Raw genomic sequence first — 19,345 nt, 5'->3', positions numbered from 1 at the left:
ATAAGAAATTGCCACAGTAATACAAGTTAAACAAGAACTCATCAACTAAAGATTTTTTTTACATAAAACCAAATCTGGCTCATGTATCCCTAACAATTGCTACTCTAATTAAAGGAAATATGAGCTTTTTTTTTATTATTATCTCCTGCACTCCCAGATTTCTCATCAGCAGTACTAATTATTACTTAATTCACAGGAGCAATGAATTTCTACCTAAGGGTGTGAGCCAGGAGTGGGGCTGGGAACACGTAAGCATTAGAATCGGTGGGTGGAATTAAGGGAGTAATTTAAAGATTTAATGGTGTACCTAAAAGACTACATCTTCTCAAAACAGAAACTAAATAAATCCTACAAGTTACTGCCACCTGCTATTTTCCTATTATTTCTGTGATAGATAAGGGTTAAATTGGTAAGACAAATTACAGTTGCATGGAATTTCACAAGAATAATTTTTAAATGCAACCAATTTTGCTAATTCTAAATTTCTAAGTTTACTTGCAAGGTTAATTTGGTTCAAGTAGAAGAAAAACCATTAATACAAGGAGAAGCTTACCTAGGCTACTGCCTAAAAAGGTCTATGTTAAAAAATGCAAAATGTGCATATAGATTAAAATATTTAAAAATTCCTAACAAAAAGTAAATTAAATAGATAAGCACTAAAGAAGAAAAAGGTTACGCACTTCCAATTTATGCTCTTTCTCTGCAAGGGCTTCCTTTTGACAACGAAGAAAATCTGCTAACATTCGAGTGAGTTGCTTCCTATCATCTATTTCTGCCGCCAATCTGCCATTGTAATCTGCCAGCAACATACACGCATCCTCTACCATTTTGGAAAGCCTTTCTCCAGATTCTTTATCTAAGAGAAGCACAGGATAATAAAATATTATACAACAAAAACAATGACATATGCTGTTCTCTCATCCAACTCCCAAAAAAGTTCTGGATCACATTTTCTTTTCTTACCTGTTATTTTATCTAATAGAGATACTTCTTGGACTTCAACAGGTAAAGAAGCTATCCTCTGATGAACTGCTGCATCACCTGAGGCTGCATTTTCTAGATCTTGTAATGCTCTAACGAGATCTAGAGTCTAAAAAGTACACAACTTCAGAACCAAAACAAATTAAGTTTAAACAAGTGCAAAAGACTTCAATTTCATATTCTTTCATCCCCATGGGCTATTTACTAGCACAAAGCTTCTAATATAAACTGCTTTTGAAGACAATCAATTTCTTTTATATATTAAGAAAAAAGGAAGCTATACTATGTTAGGTGTTGAAAATATAAACAAGACAAGGCCCTAGACCTTGAAGACAGCTTACTCCAGTGGTAGAGACAGAGTGTAAAAATAATTATCTGAGTACTAAAACGAGGTAAGCAACTGATTTATATGGCAAATACATCAGTGGTAAAAGAGAAGGTAGACTTTAACTTCAACCTAGAGAATACAAGTTTTATGTATGATATATTCATTACATTATCATTGTACATGAGATTTTTTTAGTATTAAATTGGATATTAGGGAAAGAGGGTTACAAATCATCTACTACAACACAGAAGAGTCTCCCAGATTTCATTTCTAAGTGCTGTAATTAAAGCCCAAGAGAAATGTAGTTCCGGAATATGTTCAAATACGATATCTTCAACTACCCAATGGCTTGTTAATAAGATCATTAAAATATTTCAAAATTCCATAATCTGATGACTAGTATTTACATATTGCTTAACCAGTACTGAAATTATTTTATCATTAAAATATTTTACTTCCACTGTTTTCATACAAGCTATAATTAGGAGGGAAGAGCAACTCTTTGCTGGTGATTTCACAATTCATAATGTCTATAAAGTTATTCCAAAGAAAAACAATTGAATTTTATTTTACTAGTCTTCACTCTCCAGCCCATCTTTTTCATCTTTCTTTCTTCTTTTAATTTCTAAGACTAGATTCAGAAACACTAGGAAATTACACATATGCTTTTAAAAATATACGGTATTAGTAATTCCGTGTATATATAAAGATTTTTAAACTATTCCCTTGAAAAAAATGGTATCACATGACAAATGATCAAATGTGGTAGGAATCAATGAAACTAATAAGAAATATACTATCCTACGTGTGCTCACTCATTAGAAGTGTTTAAAATTTCAGTATTTTAAAAAATAATTTCATTGTAAGATATATCCTCTCTACAATTCAAGTGTGCTTAAGAGTAACAACAATTACCAGAAAGCTTGTTTCTCATGTTGCCCCAACTAACTACTATTTTTTAAATCATTCTTAGAAAATTCTAATTGCCTGGAGTTCTAAGAAGAAATCTGGCTTTACTGTCTTGGCAATGCATTGATGCTTTAATTACAACCTGATCTCATCACGCCTTCACAGTCCTACATAAGTACATTCTAAGTTCCCAATGCCTGATCAAGGATCTGGTAAGAAAGCAAAGTTGTATGAAACAACACTAAGCCTAGTACTTTCTACTAGAGGAGAATGAAATGAGTTTAACCGGATCCTACAAAGAGATTTTAGCCATTCTTATAAAGAATAACATACACAAAAAATGAAAACCGCAAAGCTGAATCATTGATAGTTAAGCAGCACAACTAATATAAAAAACGGTCATTACAAAACAAAGAGCAATAGCATTTTATACAAGTATTAGAGAAAAGGCAAATGATTACTTAAAAACATTCCTAAGAGATGCAACTGTGGTTACTCTTTCATCAGGGAGAGTGGAAGGAGGCCAGATCCTTTATCTAGAACTCAGGCAAAACACTGTTCATGGAATCATGAGGCTCTTAGCCAAAAATGATTTTCTATCATGAGTTATTACCAAATAGGAAGAGACATAACTCTTAGCATTTGGTTGTTCCAAATGTTACGTTTTTATCACTTTTCTATTCAAGCTCTTGTCCATAGTGGTCAGCGGGCTTCAGCATTCCTATCACTGAACAAACAGGTAGGCTGACTCAGGTCTTGGCCTTGGTCTCATTCCTTCTGCTTCTGCAGTACTCAGACTAATATAAATCCACAGTTACAGGTAGTAATTGATTGTATTTTCTTTCAAGCTCCCTTTATGGGGGAAAGAGCTCCTCCAAGCCTCTGATTTTATTCAGTGAATTTGGGTCCAGTCCTCTCACTCCCACGGAGCACTGTGAGTTCCTGTTGTCCTTGTGAGTTCCTGTGACCCTAGAGGATACTAATTTCTGGCAACCCCATGTCTGCTTCTGGACCAGGGCTCAGCAGGAGCCAGGTTTTGTCTCACCGCACTCGGCCACTCTAACACTACTTTTTACATTTAAAAACAAAAATACTTAAAGGGGCAGTGTTTATGTCCAAGAATGAAAATTTTAGTGTATATAAATCATATATGGGCCGGGCACAGTGGTTCATGCCTATAATCCCAGAACTTTGGGAGGCCAAGGCAGGAGGATCACTTGAGGCCAGGAGTTCAAGACCAGCCTGGCCAACATGGTGAAACCCTAACTCTATTAAAAATACAAAAATCAGCTAGGCTTGGTGGCCCATGCCTGTCATCCCAGCTATTTGGAAGGCTGAGGCAGGAGAATCACTTGAACCTGGCAGGCAAAGGTTGCAGTGAGCCAAGATAGTGCCACTGCACTCTAGCCTGGGGTACAGAGTGAAACTCCATCTCAAAAAAAAACAAAAAACAAAAAACAAAATCATATAACAAAATAGGCGTGTTTTATTTTTAAAAGAATCTGTTTAAATAGCTGAAATCTCACCATATCTAACCATGCTTGGCAATTAAAAATCCTCTTTCTATGCAAAATATGATTTCTATGCAAAATATACAATATATACAATATACAACATACTACATTAATTTGTTAATGAGGAAATAAGAGATATTCATGTGGCTTCTTTCTTATACCCAAAAGTATAATAGAAATCAATTTACAAAAGTGAAACAAAATTAATAAAGCTTGGGTGGCAACATGAAGTAGAAGTCTGTAACTCTTTTAACAGGGTAAAACTTCTACCTGTGGTGGTTCACTTGGAGATCCCAGAGAGGAACAGTTTTCATTTTCATCCACCTTTATCTGTTCATAAGTTCGCTTCCTAGGCTTCTTATCGCCATCTGAAATGAAAGAACATTTAAGTTTTAATGAAGAATACATTTTAATGAAGAGATCAAGATAAGAGATCAGGATTCTACACTTACACAGAGCTTGTTTAAGTTGTTCCAACACGTCATTTTCATAAACAGACCTTTCTTCCCAAATAGATAACACTCTTCCAAGATGCTTCTTACAACTTTCATCAGTTTCACTAAAAAAAACAACAAAAAAAAGAAAAATGTTAACAGTAAAAATACATAGTGCTATTAAAAAGGTAATGGTAACTTTAAAGATAATCAGACATTCATTCCCTGGAAAAAAACTGTCCAAATATCTACTTAGCATCACCATGTGGCCAGCAGTTCAAAAGTGAATTGATCAAGACATACTGCTTGCTTCTGGTAAACATTTTATAAACAGATTACTAAACAACCAAAAAAAGTTTAAACTGTAAAAGTTTTAGTACTGGCTACTAGGGATTTTCCTATCCTAATGGGGGCTAGACATAGGGCTAAGGAAGATTTCTAATAGATTTTTTTAAAATTTACTCAACAAATATTTATTGATCCAGTTACTATCTTTGACATGGAGATACAAACGCAGCTTACGGCAGCTGTTACTTTATAAGTATCACAAAAGAGAACAAAGTGCTTAAGACAGACCTGGCCCAGTTTAAGAGATACCCGGAAGAGTATTTAAGGAAATGATACTGAATTTGAGATCTTAAGACTAGACATATGGGGAAATGAAAAACAGACTACTCCCAACTGTTTCCTACCTCCTTCACTGCTATCACTGTAGACTGAAACACTATTATCTCTTGCTTAGAATTCTGTAGTCTTCTCACGATCTCCCCACCTCTACTCTTTTACTCTATTCTGTACAAAGCATCCTAATGTAAATCAGGTTATACAGCTCTCGATCCTCCAAGAGCTACCAATCATATCAAAAATAAAACCAAAATCCTTACTCTGGGCCACAAGGCCCACATGCTCTGCTTTCTGCCAATCCCTCAGTACATACTCCCTAATACCATATAAATTTCCTTGCTAAGGTCCTCAAACATGTCCAGTACACAGCTATCTCATTTTTTTTGGCCACATATTCTCTCTGCCTAGAATCCTTTCTGCCTAGTCAAATGGCTCATTTCATCCCTTCCTTTGGTCTTTGTTCAAATGCCACCTTCCCCAAATTGTTGTTCTTTATCTCATCACATAACTGAGCACCCTCATACCATCTAGTTCCTTCCCTGCTTTGTATCTCTTGCTAGCATTTGTCATCTGACATTACGCATTCACTCATCTATCTACTTATTACCTTTGTCATCCACTGAAATGCAGGCTCCAGTAGACCAGGCTTGGTCACTACTACTCAGGGTTTTTGCATATAGTAGGCAGCCAATAAATATTTTATTGAATTCTAGGGAGGGGCAACATATATATAAGCCTTAAGGCAGAAAGAACTAAAAATTAAGGTTAATTTAGTTTAAACTGTATACTACAGATTGTGTGGAATAAATGTGAGACAGGAGTCTGGGGACATAGGAGTGCCACAAAGGAACATCTTAAGTCTTGCTCAGGACTTTAGACTTCATCTCTAAAACAAATGGGAACCACTCAAAAGCAAGGAAGTATTATGACCAGCTCTGCAACTCTGTTTAGTTTTCTAAAGAAATTAAACAATACTAAAGACTATTGCAATTATACCAAAAAGACACTATGGTAACTAAAAGGGAAAGAAATCCAAAGAACTGAGTCAAGGTGTACTATATGAGATATGGGGAGTGAAGGAGAAAGAAGAGTTTAAAGATAACACAATTTCTTGCACAGGCATCTGGATAAATCGAGTTGCCATTCACAGAGTATAAAACCTACGGGAGGGGCAAGTATGGCAGGAAGCAAGGACATAATGAGTTCTGTACCAGACACAGCGAGTCTGAGATGTCTGAAGACGCATACAACTAAAAATGTCAAAAGGCAATTGAGCACACAGGTTTGGAACAAAAAAAATCTGGACTGGAGCATAAAACTATAAATCATTAAAGTGTGGAGAATAACCAAATACATACAATGTACAAAATTACCCAGAGGGCAAGTAAACAATAGAAACAGGCTGGGCATGGTGGTTCATGCCTGTAATCCCAACACTTTGGGAGGCTGAGGCAAGTGGATCATGAGGTCAGGAGTTCAAGACCAGCCTGGCCAAGATGGTGAAACCTTGTCTCTACTAAAAACACAAAAATTAGCTGGGCGCAGTGGCAGGCCACCTGTAATTCCAGCTACTCGGGAGGCTGAGGTAAGAGAATCGCTTGAGTCCGGGCAGCAGAGGTTACAGTGAGCCGAAATTGCACCACTGTACTCCAGCCTGGGTGACAGAGTGAGACTCTGTCTCAAAAAAAACAACAACAACAAAAAAAATAGAAACAGTACTAAGTGCATATGGAAATATTCATTACAAGACTGATAGCTATATAAACACACAAATTTTTAATTGTATACCTTCATTCATTTTTAATGAAGTTCATTCCAATATAGGAGTTGGTTCTCATCTCTTAAAGGAAAGCTGTAATTCAAGTACTGCAAAGGCCCACCTTAGCAACAGTTCAAAAAATATTTTTCCTTCACAGAAGGCATGTAATACATTTATAAATGCCATGTAGAGGGAAGTCTTTTCAAATAAAAGCATCAAAGAACTATATTCCCTATTTTTTATTCTAATAGCTTAAGGCAAATTTCAGTGAAAGGATATACGGTACATTTAAAACAGATTACCTAATACCCAAAACAATGATCATACCTTGACACATGCTTAAAAGCCTCCACTATAACTGGTGCAAAATCTTTTGTAAACTCTGGTCCCTTCCTCTTGCTGTTCTGTATGACATCATTGGCTAGGTAGAGAAAAGTAAGCTTCCTGTTTGGTTTGGCTGAAAAATAAGAAAAAGTTAAAAATCTACTTAAAACATCTTTACTTGGACAAACTTTCTCAATATCTGAATTAAGCATTTTGAGAACTAAAATAACCCTACTAACCTTATACATCATTTCAACCCTAGTTTCTCATTTTACTACCAACTAACCAGAGTCACTGCTGCTAAACTCACCAGAACGACTAATGTCTATGTAAAAATGCATCTTGGAGACTCCTGTCACCTAAATTTTACCTATCCTGTTACCAAATTTTAGTAAAACCATTACAAACTATATGAAATACAGTCATTTAAAATAAGATGGTGATTAGTCATGTTATTAAGATGGCACCCTAAATCCTACATTGAATTTAGGATTGTTTTAATAGACATGTTAATTCAAAATCATTGTTAAGCTACTGTAAAACAACAGAAGAGCATAAAATGTAAAACAGGTTGAAAGAGACATCCCTTCAATCAATTATACATTTTTTGTTTATGCAACAAATATTTTCCAAGGTAACAGATTAACAGGGAGAATAAATGGGAAAAGTTTAGATGTTTCTGTCTTCAGAATACACGGCCATAAATTTTAAACTGAATTCATTGTGACAAAAATATTCCCCTACTCACTATGCTCTGTGGGTGTCATCATTTCTCTAAGGAAGTAGACAAGATTTCAACAGTTGTGGGCCAGAGTACATTTTTACTGGTTACAATGTTAAATAGCATAGTAGTACTGAATATGACTCAAACAAGACTATACATAAGGAAAACAGTGTTGAACATAATCTTTTATACTATTATTATATTTTACTAGAATTAAACTTGAATCACTCAACGTAGTACAGTCATATTCAGAAGCATTATACCTTGTGGCATCCATAGTACAACGCTGTAGGAAACTTACGGTCAGGACCAATTATGCAGTATCCTATTGATTTGGGCGATCTTATTGGATTTAAGACAAAAATTTTGATCAGGCTACATGTGGTCTTCTAGATGTTAAGAATTCAATTTACAAATTTAAGCATTCGACATATTAAAAAGTCACCTCTGAGTTCACATCATTCTTGAGGTACAACCAGAAGCCCAACCTTCTCACATACTGTCACAACTGATCAAACTTTACAAAACCTGTGCCATGCCACTGTATAACCTGGTTTGTCTGTTTAAACTGCTGTCTACCACTTTTCCTGCTTTTGAAAGTTGCTGGCATGGAATAAAGATAAGAAGAGATGGCAATAACAGAGACCAACTTCTGGTTTTCAGGCTCCTTGTCTGGTTAGACAAACCACAGTGTGTAACTGGTTAAGATATCAGGACCCTTTCCTAACATTCAGTCCTGTCTCTTTTTTACCCATCCCTGCCCTCTCAATCTCACCCACAAAATAGGTTGGTATTATTCAATCCAGGTTTTTGCCTTACCAGTGTCAAATGAGTTTAGAAACTCAAATTTGTATTATCTAATTGGGAGGTGGCCTGCAATACTTTTGAATGAGTACCTGAACAAACGGAATCCTTTCACTGCACTTTTACTATGTGCTATACACTATTCCAAGCACTTTACATATATTATCTCACTTAATCCTAACAATATGTCTCTATTTGGCAGTTGAACAAAGTCAAAAACGTTATTTGCCCCCAGGGAAATAATGAGGAAGAGATCAGCCAGGATTGGAATCCAAAAAGTCCAACAGCCAAGCAAATCCCTCTTAACAACTAGACCATGCTTCCTGTCATAATTAAAAGGGCATGTTAACCTTTTGAGACTCAAAATTAGCAACTCAAAAGAAGAAAAAGAAAACAATGCAAAACAAAAAGTAGCAACTCAAAAATATTTTACAACTTTAGCAGCATTATTCACAATAGCCAATAGGTAAAAGCACTGATCAATGAACAAACAAAACGTGAATTATATATTCAATAAAGTATTATTCAGCCTTATAAAAGAAGGAAATGTTGACACCTGTTACAACATAGATGAATCTTGAGGACACCATGTCAGGTGAAATAATCGAGTCATGAAAAAAGACAAATGACTGTCTGTTCTACTTATTGGAAGCAGTCAAATTCATAGAAAAAGAGAGCAGAAGGGTAGTTGCCAAAGGCTGTGGGAATGGGAGGAGAATGGGAAATTATTAATGGGTACAGAGTTTCAGCTTTGCAAAATGAACAGTTCTGGAAACTGGCTACACAACAATGTACTTAATACTACTGGACTGTATGCTGAAAAAATGAAGATGGTAAATAATATTTATTACCACAAAAACAAAAAAACTTCAGTGTTTTTTTTTTTTTTTTTGAGACAAGGTCTCGCTGTCTCCCAGACTAAAGGCTCACTGCAGCCTCCACCTCCTGGGCTCAAGCAATCCTCCTGCCTCAGCTTACCAAGTAGCTGGAATCACAGGGGCATGCCACCAGGTCTGGCTAATTTTTTTTAACTTTTTGTAGAGATAGGTCTTACTTTGTTGCCCAGGCTGGTCTTGAACTCCTGGGCTCAAGTGACCCTCCTATTTAGGCCTCCCAAAGTGCTGGGATTACTGGTGTGAGCCACTGTGCCTGGCCCTAGAATGTTTTTAAAATTCATGGGTTAATTTCTCAAAGAATCCAGAATTGCTTTTACAATATACACTAAAATAAAAATTTACAAGATTTAAAAATATATTTACCATTGTTTTCCAAAGGACAAATTCTATATTAGATGATTGAGCATAGGGTCCAAATACCAAGATACTATTTTTGCTTTTATCCTTGTAGAACCAAGCAAAAATATGAAAAATACCCAGCAATCATCACAACTTATGCCCTTCCCTAAATTTTCAGGGAATGAAATTTACTTCCATTTAAAATTATGTGTCCCTATACATACAACAAATAATTAATGGTAGTAATCACAACAAGCAATGTAAGAAAATTACAAAAAAAAATTTCAAATGAATTTTGATATTTTTTAAAATAACAGAGCCATAAATTGTTATTAAAAGAAAAACAGAAAGCTAACAGAAAGGGAAAACAAACCATTTCATAATTCCTCAAAGAAATGCCACTGTTGGCAACAAAGAATATAAGACTCAAGGACAGGTCTGACCTAGTTAATTCCTATATTTCCGTTGCTCATGGGGTTCCTTCCAAAAACACCTGTTTTCCAAACCTTCCATTCAATTGAAATAGCATTTATTATTTTAATGTTTTCTATGTACCAGGTACCACTCTAAGTACAGACTAAAATTAATCTTTCCTGTTCAATCAGGAGTTTGCAAGTTTCATACAAATTGGCAGATGATAGGTCACATCACTAAAATGTTAGTTCTTTTTTTTCCTTTATTTTTTCTTCCCATGAATATATCACAGCAACACAGAAACAATCATAAATAATATATACTTGTGATACGGTTTGGCTGTGTCCCCATCCAAATCTCATCCTGAATTATGGTTCCCATAATCCCACGTGTCATAGGAGGAACCAGGTAGGAGATAACTGAATAATGGGGGCAGCTACCTCCATGTTTTTCTCATGTTAGTGAGTTCTCATGAGATCTGATGGTTTTACAAAGGGCTTTCCCCCACTTCACTCTGTACTTCCTGCCACCGCCATGTGAAGAAGGACGTGTTTGCTTCCTCTTCTGCCATGATTGTAAGTTTCCTGAGGCCTCCCCAGCCCTGAAGAACTGTGAGTCAATTAAATCTATTTCCTTTATAAATTACCCAGTCTCAGGTATTTCTTCATAGCAGCATGAGAACAGACTAATACAGTAAACTGGTACCAGGTAGTGGGGTACTGCTGGAAAGATACCTGAAAATGTGGAAGTCACTTTGGAACTGAGTAACAGACAGAGGTTGGAACAGTCTGGAGGGCTCTGAAGACAACAGGAAGATGTGGGAAAGTTTGGAACTTCCTACAGACTTGCTGAATGGCTTTGACCATAATGCTGATAGTGAAGTAGACAATGAAGTCCAGGCTGAAGTGGTCTCAGATGGAGATGAGGAACCTGTTGGAAACTGAAATAAAGGTGACTCTAACTACGCTTTAGCAACAAGACTGGTGACATTTTGCCCCTGTCCTAGAGATCTGTGGAACTTTGAAGTTGAAAGAGATGATTTAGGGTATCTGGTGGAAGAAATTTCTAGGCAGCAAAGCATTCAAGTGATTTGGATGCTCTTAAAAGCATTCAGTTTTAGGCATTCACAAAGATATGGTTTGGAATTGGAACTTATGTTTAAAAGGCAAGTGGAACATACAAGTTGGGAAAATTGGCAGCCTGAGGATGCAATGGAAAAGAAAATCCATTTTCTGAAGAGAAATTCAGGTGGGCTGCAGAAATTTGCAAGCAACAAGGGGCCAAATGTTTATCCCCAAGACGATGGGGAAAATGTCTCCAGGGCATGTCAGAGACCTTCATGGCAGCCTCTCCAATCACAGGCCCACAGGCCAAGGAGGAAATAATGGCCTCCTGAGCCAGGCCCAGGGACTTGTTGCTTTGGGCAATCTCAGGATTTGGTGTCCTGCATCCCAGCTGCGCGAGCTCTAGCCGTAGCTAAAAGGGGCCAGGGTACAGCTTGGGCCATTATTTCAGAGAGTGCAAGCCCCAAGCCTTGGTGGGTTCCAAGGTGGTGTTGGGCCTGTGGATGCACAAAAGGCAATAACTGAGGTTTGGGAACCTCCACCTAGATTTCAGAGGATATATGGAAACACCTGGATGTCCAGGGAAGTCTGTTGCAGGGGTGGAGCCCTCATGGAGAACCTCTACTAGGGCAGTGCATAGGGGAAATATGGGATTACAGTTCCCACATGGGGTCCCCAGAGGGCACTGCCTAGCAGAGTTCAAGAAGAGGGCTACTGTCCTCCAGATCCCAGAATAGTAGATCCACCAACAGCTTGCATTCGTGCCTGGAAAAGCCACAGGCAGTCAACATCAGCCCGTGCAGGAGCTGCCCAAGGCAGTGGGAGCCCACCCCTTGCATCACCGTGCCCTGGATGTGAGACAGGGAGTTAAAGGTGATTTTGGAGCTTTAAGGTTTAATGGCTGCCCTGCTGGGTTTCAGACTTGCGCGGGGCCTATACACCCCTTGTTTTGGACAATTTCTCCCTTTTGGAACAGGAGCATTTACCCAATACCTATGATACCCCTATTGTATCTTGGAAGTAACTAATTTGTTTTTTATTTTACAGGCTCATATGTGGAAGGGACTTGCCTTATCTCAGGTGAGACTTTAGACTTGGACTTTTGAGTTAATCCTGGAATGAGTTAAGACTTTGGGGGACTGGTGGGAAAGCATGATTGGTTTTGAAATGTGAGAAGGACATGAGACTTGGGAGGGGCCGGGGTGGAATGATATGGTTTGGCTGTGTCCCCACCCAAATCTCATGTCAAATTGTAATCCCCACATGTCAGGGGAGGGGCCAGTCTCAGGTATTTCTTCATAGCAGCATGAGAACAGACTAATACAGTAAACTGGTACCAGGTAGTGGGGTACTGCTGTAAAGATACCTGAAAATGTAGAAGTCACTTTGGAACTGGGTAACAGGCAGAGTGGGTGCCATGACTGTAAGTTTCCTGAGGCCTCCCCAGTCATGCAGAACTGTGAGTCAATTAAATTTCTTTTCTTCATCAATTACCCAGTCTCACATAGTTATATATAGCAATGTGTGAGGAGACTAATACAATCACCTAAAAAGTTGAGCACATCCCCCAGAAGGGGCATGGTAATAAAAGTTCAGTTCATCACATAACCAGGAGACAGTTATAAAACATACCACAAACAATTCAACTAAAAGATCAATTACCAAGCTTCAAAAAGAAATCAGAGTATGCACTATTAAACAATATGAAGCAGACTTAGTGAAAGGATTAAAACATCATCTCTAGTTCCATTAATTCATAATCAGTTCATAGTTTTAGTTGTTCATAATGGTAGAAAGTGGTAGAAGTGGTGTTACCTATTTTCTTACATTGTAGATACCTTATGTATATTCATTTTTATATGCTCCGCGATATCATAATCTAATTAATCATCCATGGTTTATGAAGATTGAATTTAAAACTACAGTAGATGGCAATGCTGATAAATACAATAAACAGCCAAAATCCTGTTATCTATAAACATAAGAACCATCGTTCCGAGGGAAACCTTCTATATGGAAAGCAGCAGCAGGAAACTGAATAAGGAAACACACACACACACACGCATGCACACATGCACATACACACAAAAAATATGTACATGTACATATACACACACACACATATCAATGGGAGGAATGAGCATTACTGCAGGTCTTGTACAAGGAAATCAGGAGAAAAGTCATTTTGAAAAAAAAATCTATTAAAGATTTATTAACAATTACTGGACATCCTCATTTATTTCCCTGGTAAAATGAATGACTATAGACTAGAAAAAGGTTCTATATATCCTGCTTATATAGTATATACATATTAAATCCTCAAATTTTAAGTACAATTTAATTATCTTCTCTAAGTTTGAGTTGGGTGGAACTATAAATGCATTTAACTAAAAGATAATTATAAATGATTAAGGTCTCATGCCACTCATACAGTTAACAAATAATTACTCGGTATCTACCATTCACAGACACTGCATTAGCTACTAGGAATAAAAGACGACTCAACAGTCAAGTTGATAAAAGCCTACTTAAGCCTTATGTGTAAATGTGTGATGAAGCATTAGTGAAAAGAATATCCTTGGCAGAAAGAAGCTCTGCTCATGACCTAATGAATGCACTGTACATTATATATGAGGGAATAATGAAGTGTAAAGCTGGAAAGAAAGGAAGACTTAAACTAAATACCAAGCTAACAAGTGTTTCAGCTTCATTTTGTAAATAAAAAGAGAAGTATTGAAGTTTTAATTTGGGAGCAGGGGCGAACAGGAGACCCTGAGGTACATTAGGAAAACTAGAAGTAGGTAACACTGAACACTAAGAATACTGCAATAGGCAAGGAAAGAAGAAAGAATTCAAAACTAGAGTTGTGATAACAGGAATTTTGCCTTTCATTTTTCTATGCAGTACCTCCTTTCCCCACATCTAATCACCCCTAAAAATTTCTAAGCTTTACAGAAGAAAAGCTTACACAGAAGGTACTTACACAGAAGAAAAGTGTTTTTATTAACTTACAGTAAATTCCTGTTTTACAAAATCTCCAATTGGAATTTCTCTTTTGTTGTACCTCCATTCTAAAAGGAAGCAATTAACAAGAAAATATTTACTACACCTTTTAGAGTTAAATAGTTCTTTACAGTAACTGTCTTTCAGAATGAACCAGAAACACTGCTCAATTTCAGGTGAAAAAAAAGAATCCCACATAAGGGTTTAATGCAAAACACTACTACATTAAGTATCTTGAAGTTGAGTGAAATTCAAATGCGAATGGAAGAAAGGTTTTCTGCATAGTCTCAAAAATACTAGAAAAATTAATCAAAAATAACTTGTTCCTAACTTTCTGGATAATCTTCGGGTTTTCTCAATTATCACCTATACCAGCTCCATTTATAAAAAATTTTTTAAATAATACATTTTTTCATTAATAATCCCCACGTACCTCTCCTGAAACCAAGGAGTTAATTATGTAGCATTTCCTATTATGTATGGCTTTTAAAAGGCCCTAAACTTATCTTCCATCTTATAGAACCCTTTTCTCCGAATTCCTCGGTATCCTCATGCTCTTTTAAGTCCTACTACAGTAATAACTCTCCCCACAGCAGGGCTATCTCCAACTTACTAGACTCTCTCCCAACTAAACCCTGTTTCTTTTAGTTCAGAAAAGCATGGAGATGGATCTAATTCAGTTCCTTAACCCTGAGATAATTTTATACCTAAGCATTCATTTCTAAAATGTAGTGCAACAAACAAATTAAAAACACATTTGTGGAAATCAGCATTTTCTGAGGCAAAAAAAGAAAGGTCTGTGCTGTGTAGACTTGTATCCTGAGAGTGTTTCTCTGAACCTGTTTCCAAAACAACTTCAAGACTTTTCCTTCTGCCTGTGGCATTGCGGGGAAGGCATGTTCCTATGGATGGATAGGTGGCTGTAAGCCAAAAACTGCTTTAAGTCAGTCAACATCTTTGTCACAGAAAGCATATAATCAATAGATGATTCTTCAATGGATTCTATCTGTCCCAGACAGGACAAAGAGTTCAGTCAGACACAGCTGGCTGCTTCTCCATAGCAGAGGTGGGTGAAAAGTGGGTAGAGGTGATGTACTCCTGTACTACTGCCAGGAGGTCTCAGATTTGGCAGCCTATTCCTTGGAAGAGTTCAGGTTCACATTTCAAATTACACAGTAGGGACTGATCCTGTCAATTCTTGCTTACAAGCCTTTGAAGATTTTCTACTGTTCTCCAGACAACATTTTAAAATCCTTAATATGCACCAAAGGCCTTAAACAAAGAGGTCTCCACCATCTACACTACTCTTCACATCCAACACTATCCTCCAACTTCCCCAACTCCTACCATACTTTAGACCTCAGTTAAATGGGTTCCTCCAGTTTTCCCTGACCAACAAGACCACACAGGTTAGGCAGCCCTGAGATGCTTTCATAGCACTCCACACTATTTCTATGGCACATCTACCCTAACTATAATTATTTTTATTTCATAGTGCTTCCCAACTAAACTAAGTTCCACTGAGAACAATGACTGTCAAATCTACCAAAATCAAACCCAACAGCCAGCTCCTAATTTGATCAACGTTTACTGAATACATTTTGGCCTAGACCTGTAGCTTTAATTGCTTGTCCCAGTAACTTAGTTTCTGATCATTAACCTCAGCCAGCACAGGAGACAGGAACACATGTAAAACTACACTGCTGTCAGAAACCGCAACAATTTTTAATTCAGATTATGAAAGACAAACTTCCTTAGCACTCTTATTTGTATTTTTTTTAACGTACTGAGTTCAACTATTTTCATTTTCCTTCCTTCACTCTACAGTTCTCACAAAGCAATAACTTATAGAAAAACAGTCAAGACATGTGCACAGGAAGTACAAAAACAGAAATGTTAAATAATTAAAACCAACTACCATTTTCAACCTACTAGAGTGACCAAGACTAAAGTCTGACACGAACTAAAACTGACAAAAGTATGGGTGAGATGACCAAATTTAGATACCTTCAGACACTGGTGGTTAAATCATAAATTAGTACAACCTCTCAGAAAAACAACTTGGTAATACCTATCAGAATTCAGAAAACGTAATTGCACATAGCTTCTTGACCTTACAAATTTTACTTGTAAGAATTTATCCTATGGATATATTTCTCATAAATGCACAAAGAAATCATTAAGGATATTCATGACAGCATCAAGAAAGAACTGAATAAACCATGGCACATTCATACAATCCACACAATATTCTGCTGCTGTTCAAAAATGAAATAGAGGTTGATGTACTGATACAGAAAAATATCAAAGACATAGTATTAAGTTACACACAAACACAGTAAACAATAACTATATCTTTGGGAAAGACCAAGAAGAATCTGGGGGGCAAGAGGCAGAGTTACCAACAAAGAATTAAGTTATAAAAGAGAAACATATAAATTATATGTTAAACAATTACTCTGAGCCTACATGCTGAAAAAGGCTTCAGCATAGTGCTGGCCTGGTACTCTACCAACCGACTTCGTTGTGTAGGTGCATTTATTCATGGCTTCTCCTGTTTCAATGCTTGGTTAAGGAGAACAAAAGAATATCTAGGTCCAAGCAAAGGAACATCTTTTCCATTCTAAAAAGCCAAAGGAAATTCAAATTGCTGAGAAACTTTCATAAACAAAATAATTTTTAAAACCTTGGTTTCAGTATATGCAACAAATGAATTATAAAAATCCTGAAACGAATAAACTTCATTCTGGACCGTTAGACCACTATAAAATACACTGTCAAGTGGAACAGTTCTGGAATACACACCATACCCATTTATTCACATTACACTTCTAGAATGAAATTGAGACTAAAACTTTTTTGCTTTTTTACAAATAAATTGAAAGAAGTAATACTGACTACAATTTTTATGACCTGAGCATTGTTCTAAAAGTTTATTATGTATCTCATTTAATCTTCAAAACAACCCTACAAGATAAGTTATTCTCATTTTACCAACGATGAGAAGTGACAGCGTGCTAGTAGCAGCCCTCACTCTCAGCGCCTCCTAGGCCTCAGCGTCCACTCTGGCAGCACTTGAGGAGCCCTTCAGCCTGCCACAGCACTGTGGGAGCCCCTCTCCGGGATGGCTGAGGCCGGAGCTGCCTCCCTCTGCTTGCAGGGAGGTGTGGAGGGAGAGGCGCTGGCAGGAACTGGGGCTGCACGCTGGCGCTGGCGGGCCAGTGCGAGTTCCCATGGTCGCAGGCTCGGTGGGCCCCGCCTGGCCGGCTGGCGCCACCAGCCCAGGGCAGTGAGGGGCTTAGCACCCGGGCCAGCAGTTGCGGAGGTTGTGCCGGGTTCCCCAGCAGGGCTGCCCCAGCAATGCTGCCCCGCCAGTGCTGCACTCAAATTCTCGCAGGGCCTTAGCTGCTTCCCCGCCGGGCAGGGATCGGTACCTGCGGCCTGCCATGTCTGAGCTCCCACCCTGCAGTGCACTCCCGCGCAGCCCAGCCTCCCCAACAGGCGCTGCCCCCTGTTCCATGGCGTACAGTCCCACCAACAGCCCAAGAGCTGAGGAGTGCAGGTGCGGCTCGGGACTGGCGGGCAGCTCCGCCTGCAGCCCCCTTACAGGATCCACTAGGTGAAGCCAGCTGGGTTCCTGAGTGGGATGGGAACTTGGAGAACTTTTATGTCTAGCTAGAGAATCGTAAATACACCAATCAGCACTGTGTCTAGCTCAAGGTTTGTAAATACACCAATCAGTTCTCTGTATCTAGCTCAAGGTTCGTAAATACACCAATTGGCACTCTGCATCTAGCTAACTCTGTGTCTAGCTAACCTACAGGGGATTTCGAGAACTCTTCCGTCTAGCACTCTGTGTCTAGCTCAAGGATTGTAAACACACCAATCAGCACTCTGTGTCTAGCTCAGGGTTTGTAAGTACACCAATCAGGACTCTGCATCTAGCTCAAGGTTTGTAAATACACCAATTGGTACTCTGTATCTAGCTAACTCTGTCTGGCTAACCTACTGGGGACCTGGAGAACTTTTCCATCTAGCACTCTGTGTCTAGCTCAAGGATTATAAATGCACCAATCAGCATGCTGTCAAAATGGACCACTCAGCTCTCTGTAAAATAGACCAATCAGCAGGATGTGGGTGGGGCCAGATAAGGGAATAAAAGCAGGCTGCCCAAGCCAGCAGTGGCAACCGGCTCAGGTCCCCTTACATACTGTGGAAGTTTTGTTCTTTCTCTCTTTGCAATAAATCTTGCTGCTGCTCACTCTTTGGGTCCACGCTGCCTTTATGAGCTGTAACACTCACCGCGAAGGTCTGCAGCTTCACTTCTGACAGCGAGACCATGAACCCACCAGAAGGAAGAAGCTCCAGACACATCTGAACGTCTGAAGGAATAAACTCCAGACACACCATCTTTAAGAACTGTCACACTCACCGCGAGGGTCTGTGGCTTCATTCTTGAAGTCAGTGAGACTAAGAACCCACCAATTCCGGACACAAAACAATTATTAAAGTACAGCTACCCTTCAACAATGGGGGGTAAAGAGGGTCAAGCCCCTGGGCAGTAAAACACCCATGTATAACTTCTGACTCCCAAAAAACTTAACTACGAATAGACTATCACTGAGCAGAAGCTTTACCGATAACATAAATTACACATATTTTGTATGTTAAACTATATACTGTATTCTGACAATAAAGTAAGCTAGAGAAAAGAAAATGTTAAGAAAATCACAGAAAGAAAACATTTATTATTAAGTGGAGGTGTTTTCATCAAAAAGGTTTTCTCTTCGTCATTTTAATGTTGAATAGTCTAAGGAGGAAGAGGGGGAAGAGGAGCGGTTGGTCTTGCTGTCTCAGGAGCATCGGAGGCAGAAGGCGTTGGAGGAGGTGGAAGGGAAGGCAAACACACTCATGTAACTTTTACTGAAAAAAATTCACATAGAAGTAGACCTGGGCAGTTCAAACCCATATTGTTCAAAGGGAAACTGTAATTAAATGTAAATTACAATGAAATCAATCAGCACTTTCAAGCCCCATACTGTGTCCCTAAAAAACATTTCATTAATAAAAGCAGATCAAAGCCAGACACGGAAGCTCACACCTGTAATCCCAGCATTTTTGGAGGCTGAGGCGGGTGGATCATCAGAGGACAGGAGTTCGAGACCAGCCTGGCCAACATGGTGAAACACCATCTCTACTAAAAATACAAAAATTAGCCAGGCATTGTG

The 19,345-nt window shown here is 38.3% G+C and overlaps 1 protein-coding gene across 4 annotated transcripts in view; it reads right to left on the bottom strand.

Moving 5' to 3' along the window:
- The window catches only part of RPRD1A (regulation of nuclear pre-mRNA domain containing 1A), a 73,006-nt gene that overhangs the window by 35,433 nt on the left and 18,228 nt on the right, over nucleotides 1-19,345 (bottom strand). For all 4 annotated transcript variants that reach the window (XM_007974254.3, XM_007974255.3, XM_073006388.1 and 1 more), the window contains exons 2-6: nucleotides 6,877-7,006; nucleotides 4,185-4,291; nucleotides 4,003-4,100; nucleotides 964-1,090; nucleotides 681-856 (exon numbers count right to left, since the gene is read on the bottom strand). In XM_007974254.3, the coding sequence (XP_007972445.1) occupies nucleotides 681-856; nucleotides 964-1,090; nucleotides 4,003-4,100; nucleotides 4,185-4,291; nucleotides 6,877-7,006 (638 nt within the window). The remainder of the gene's footprint in view (nucleotides 1-680; nucleotides 857-963; nucleotides 1,091-4,002; nucleotides 4,101-4,184; nucleotides 4,292-6,876; nucleotides 7,007-19,345) is intronic.

Source organism: Chlorocebus sabaeus, chromosome 18, assembly GCF_047675955.1.
Source record: "Chlorocebus sabaeus isolate Y175 chromosome 18, mChlSab1.0.hap1, whole genome shotgun sequence".
In the NCBI taxonomy this organism is placed as follows: domain Eukaryota; kingdom Metazoa; phylum Chordata; class Mammalia; order Primates; family Cercopithecidae; genus Chlorocebus; species Chlorocebus sabaeus.
The sequence above is the reverse complement of the archived record's forward strand: the minus strand, read 5'-3'. Positions and strand labels throughout refer to the sequence as shown.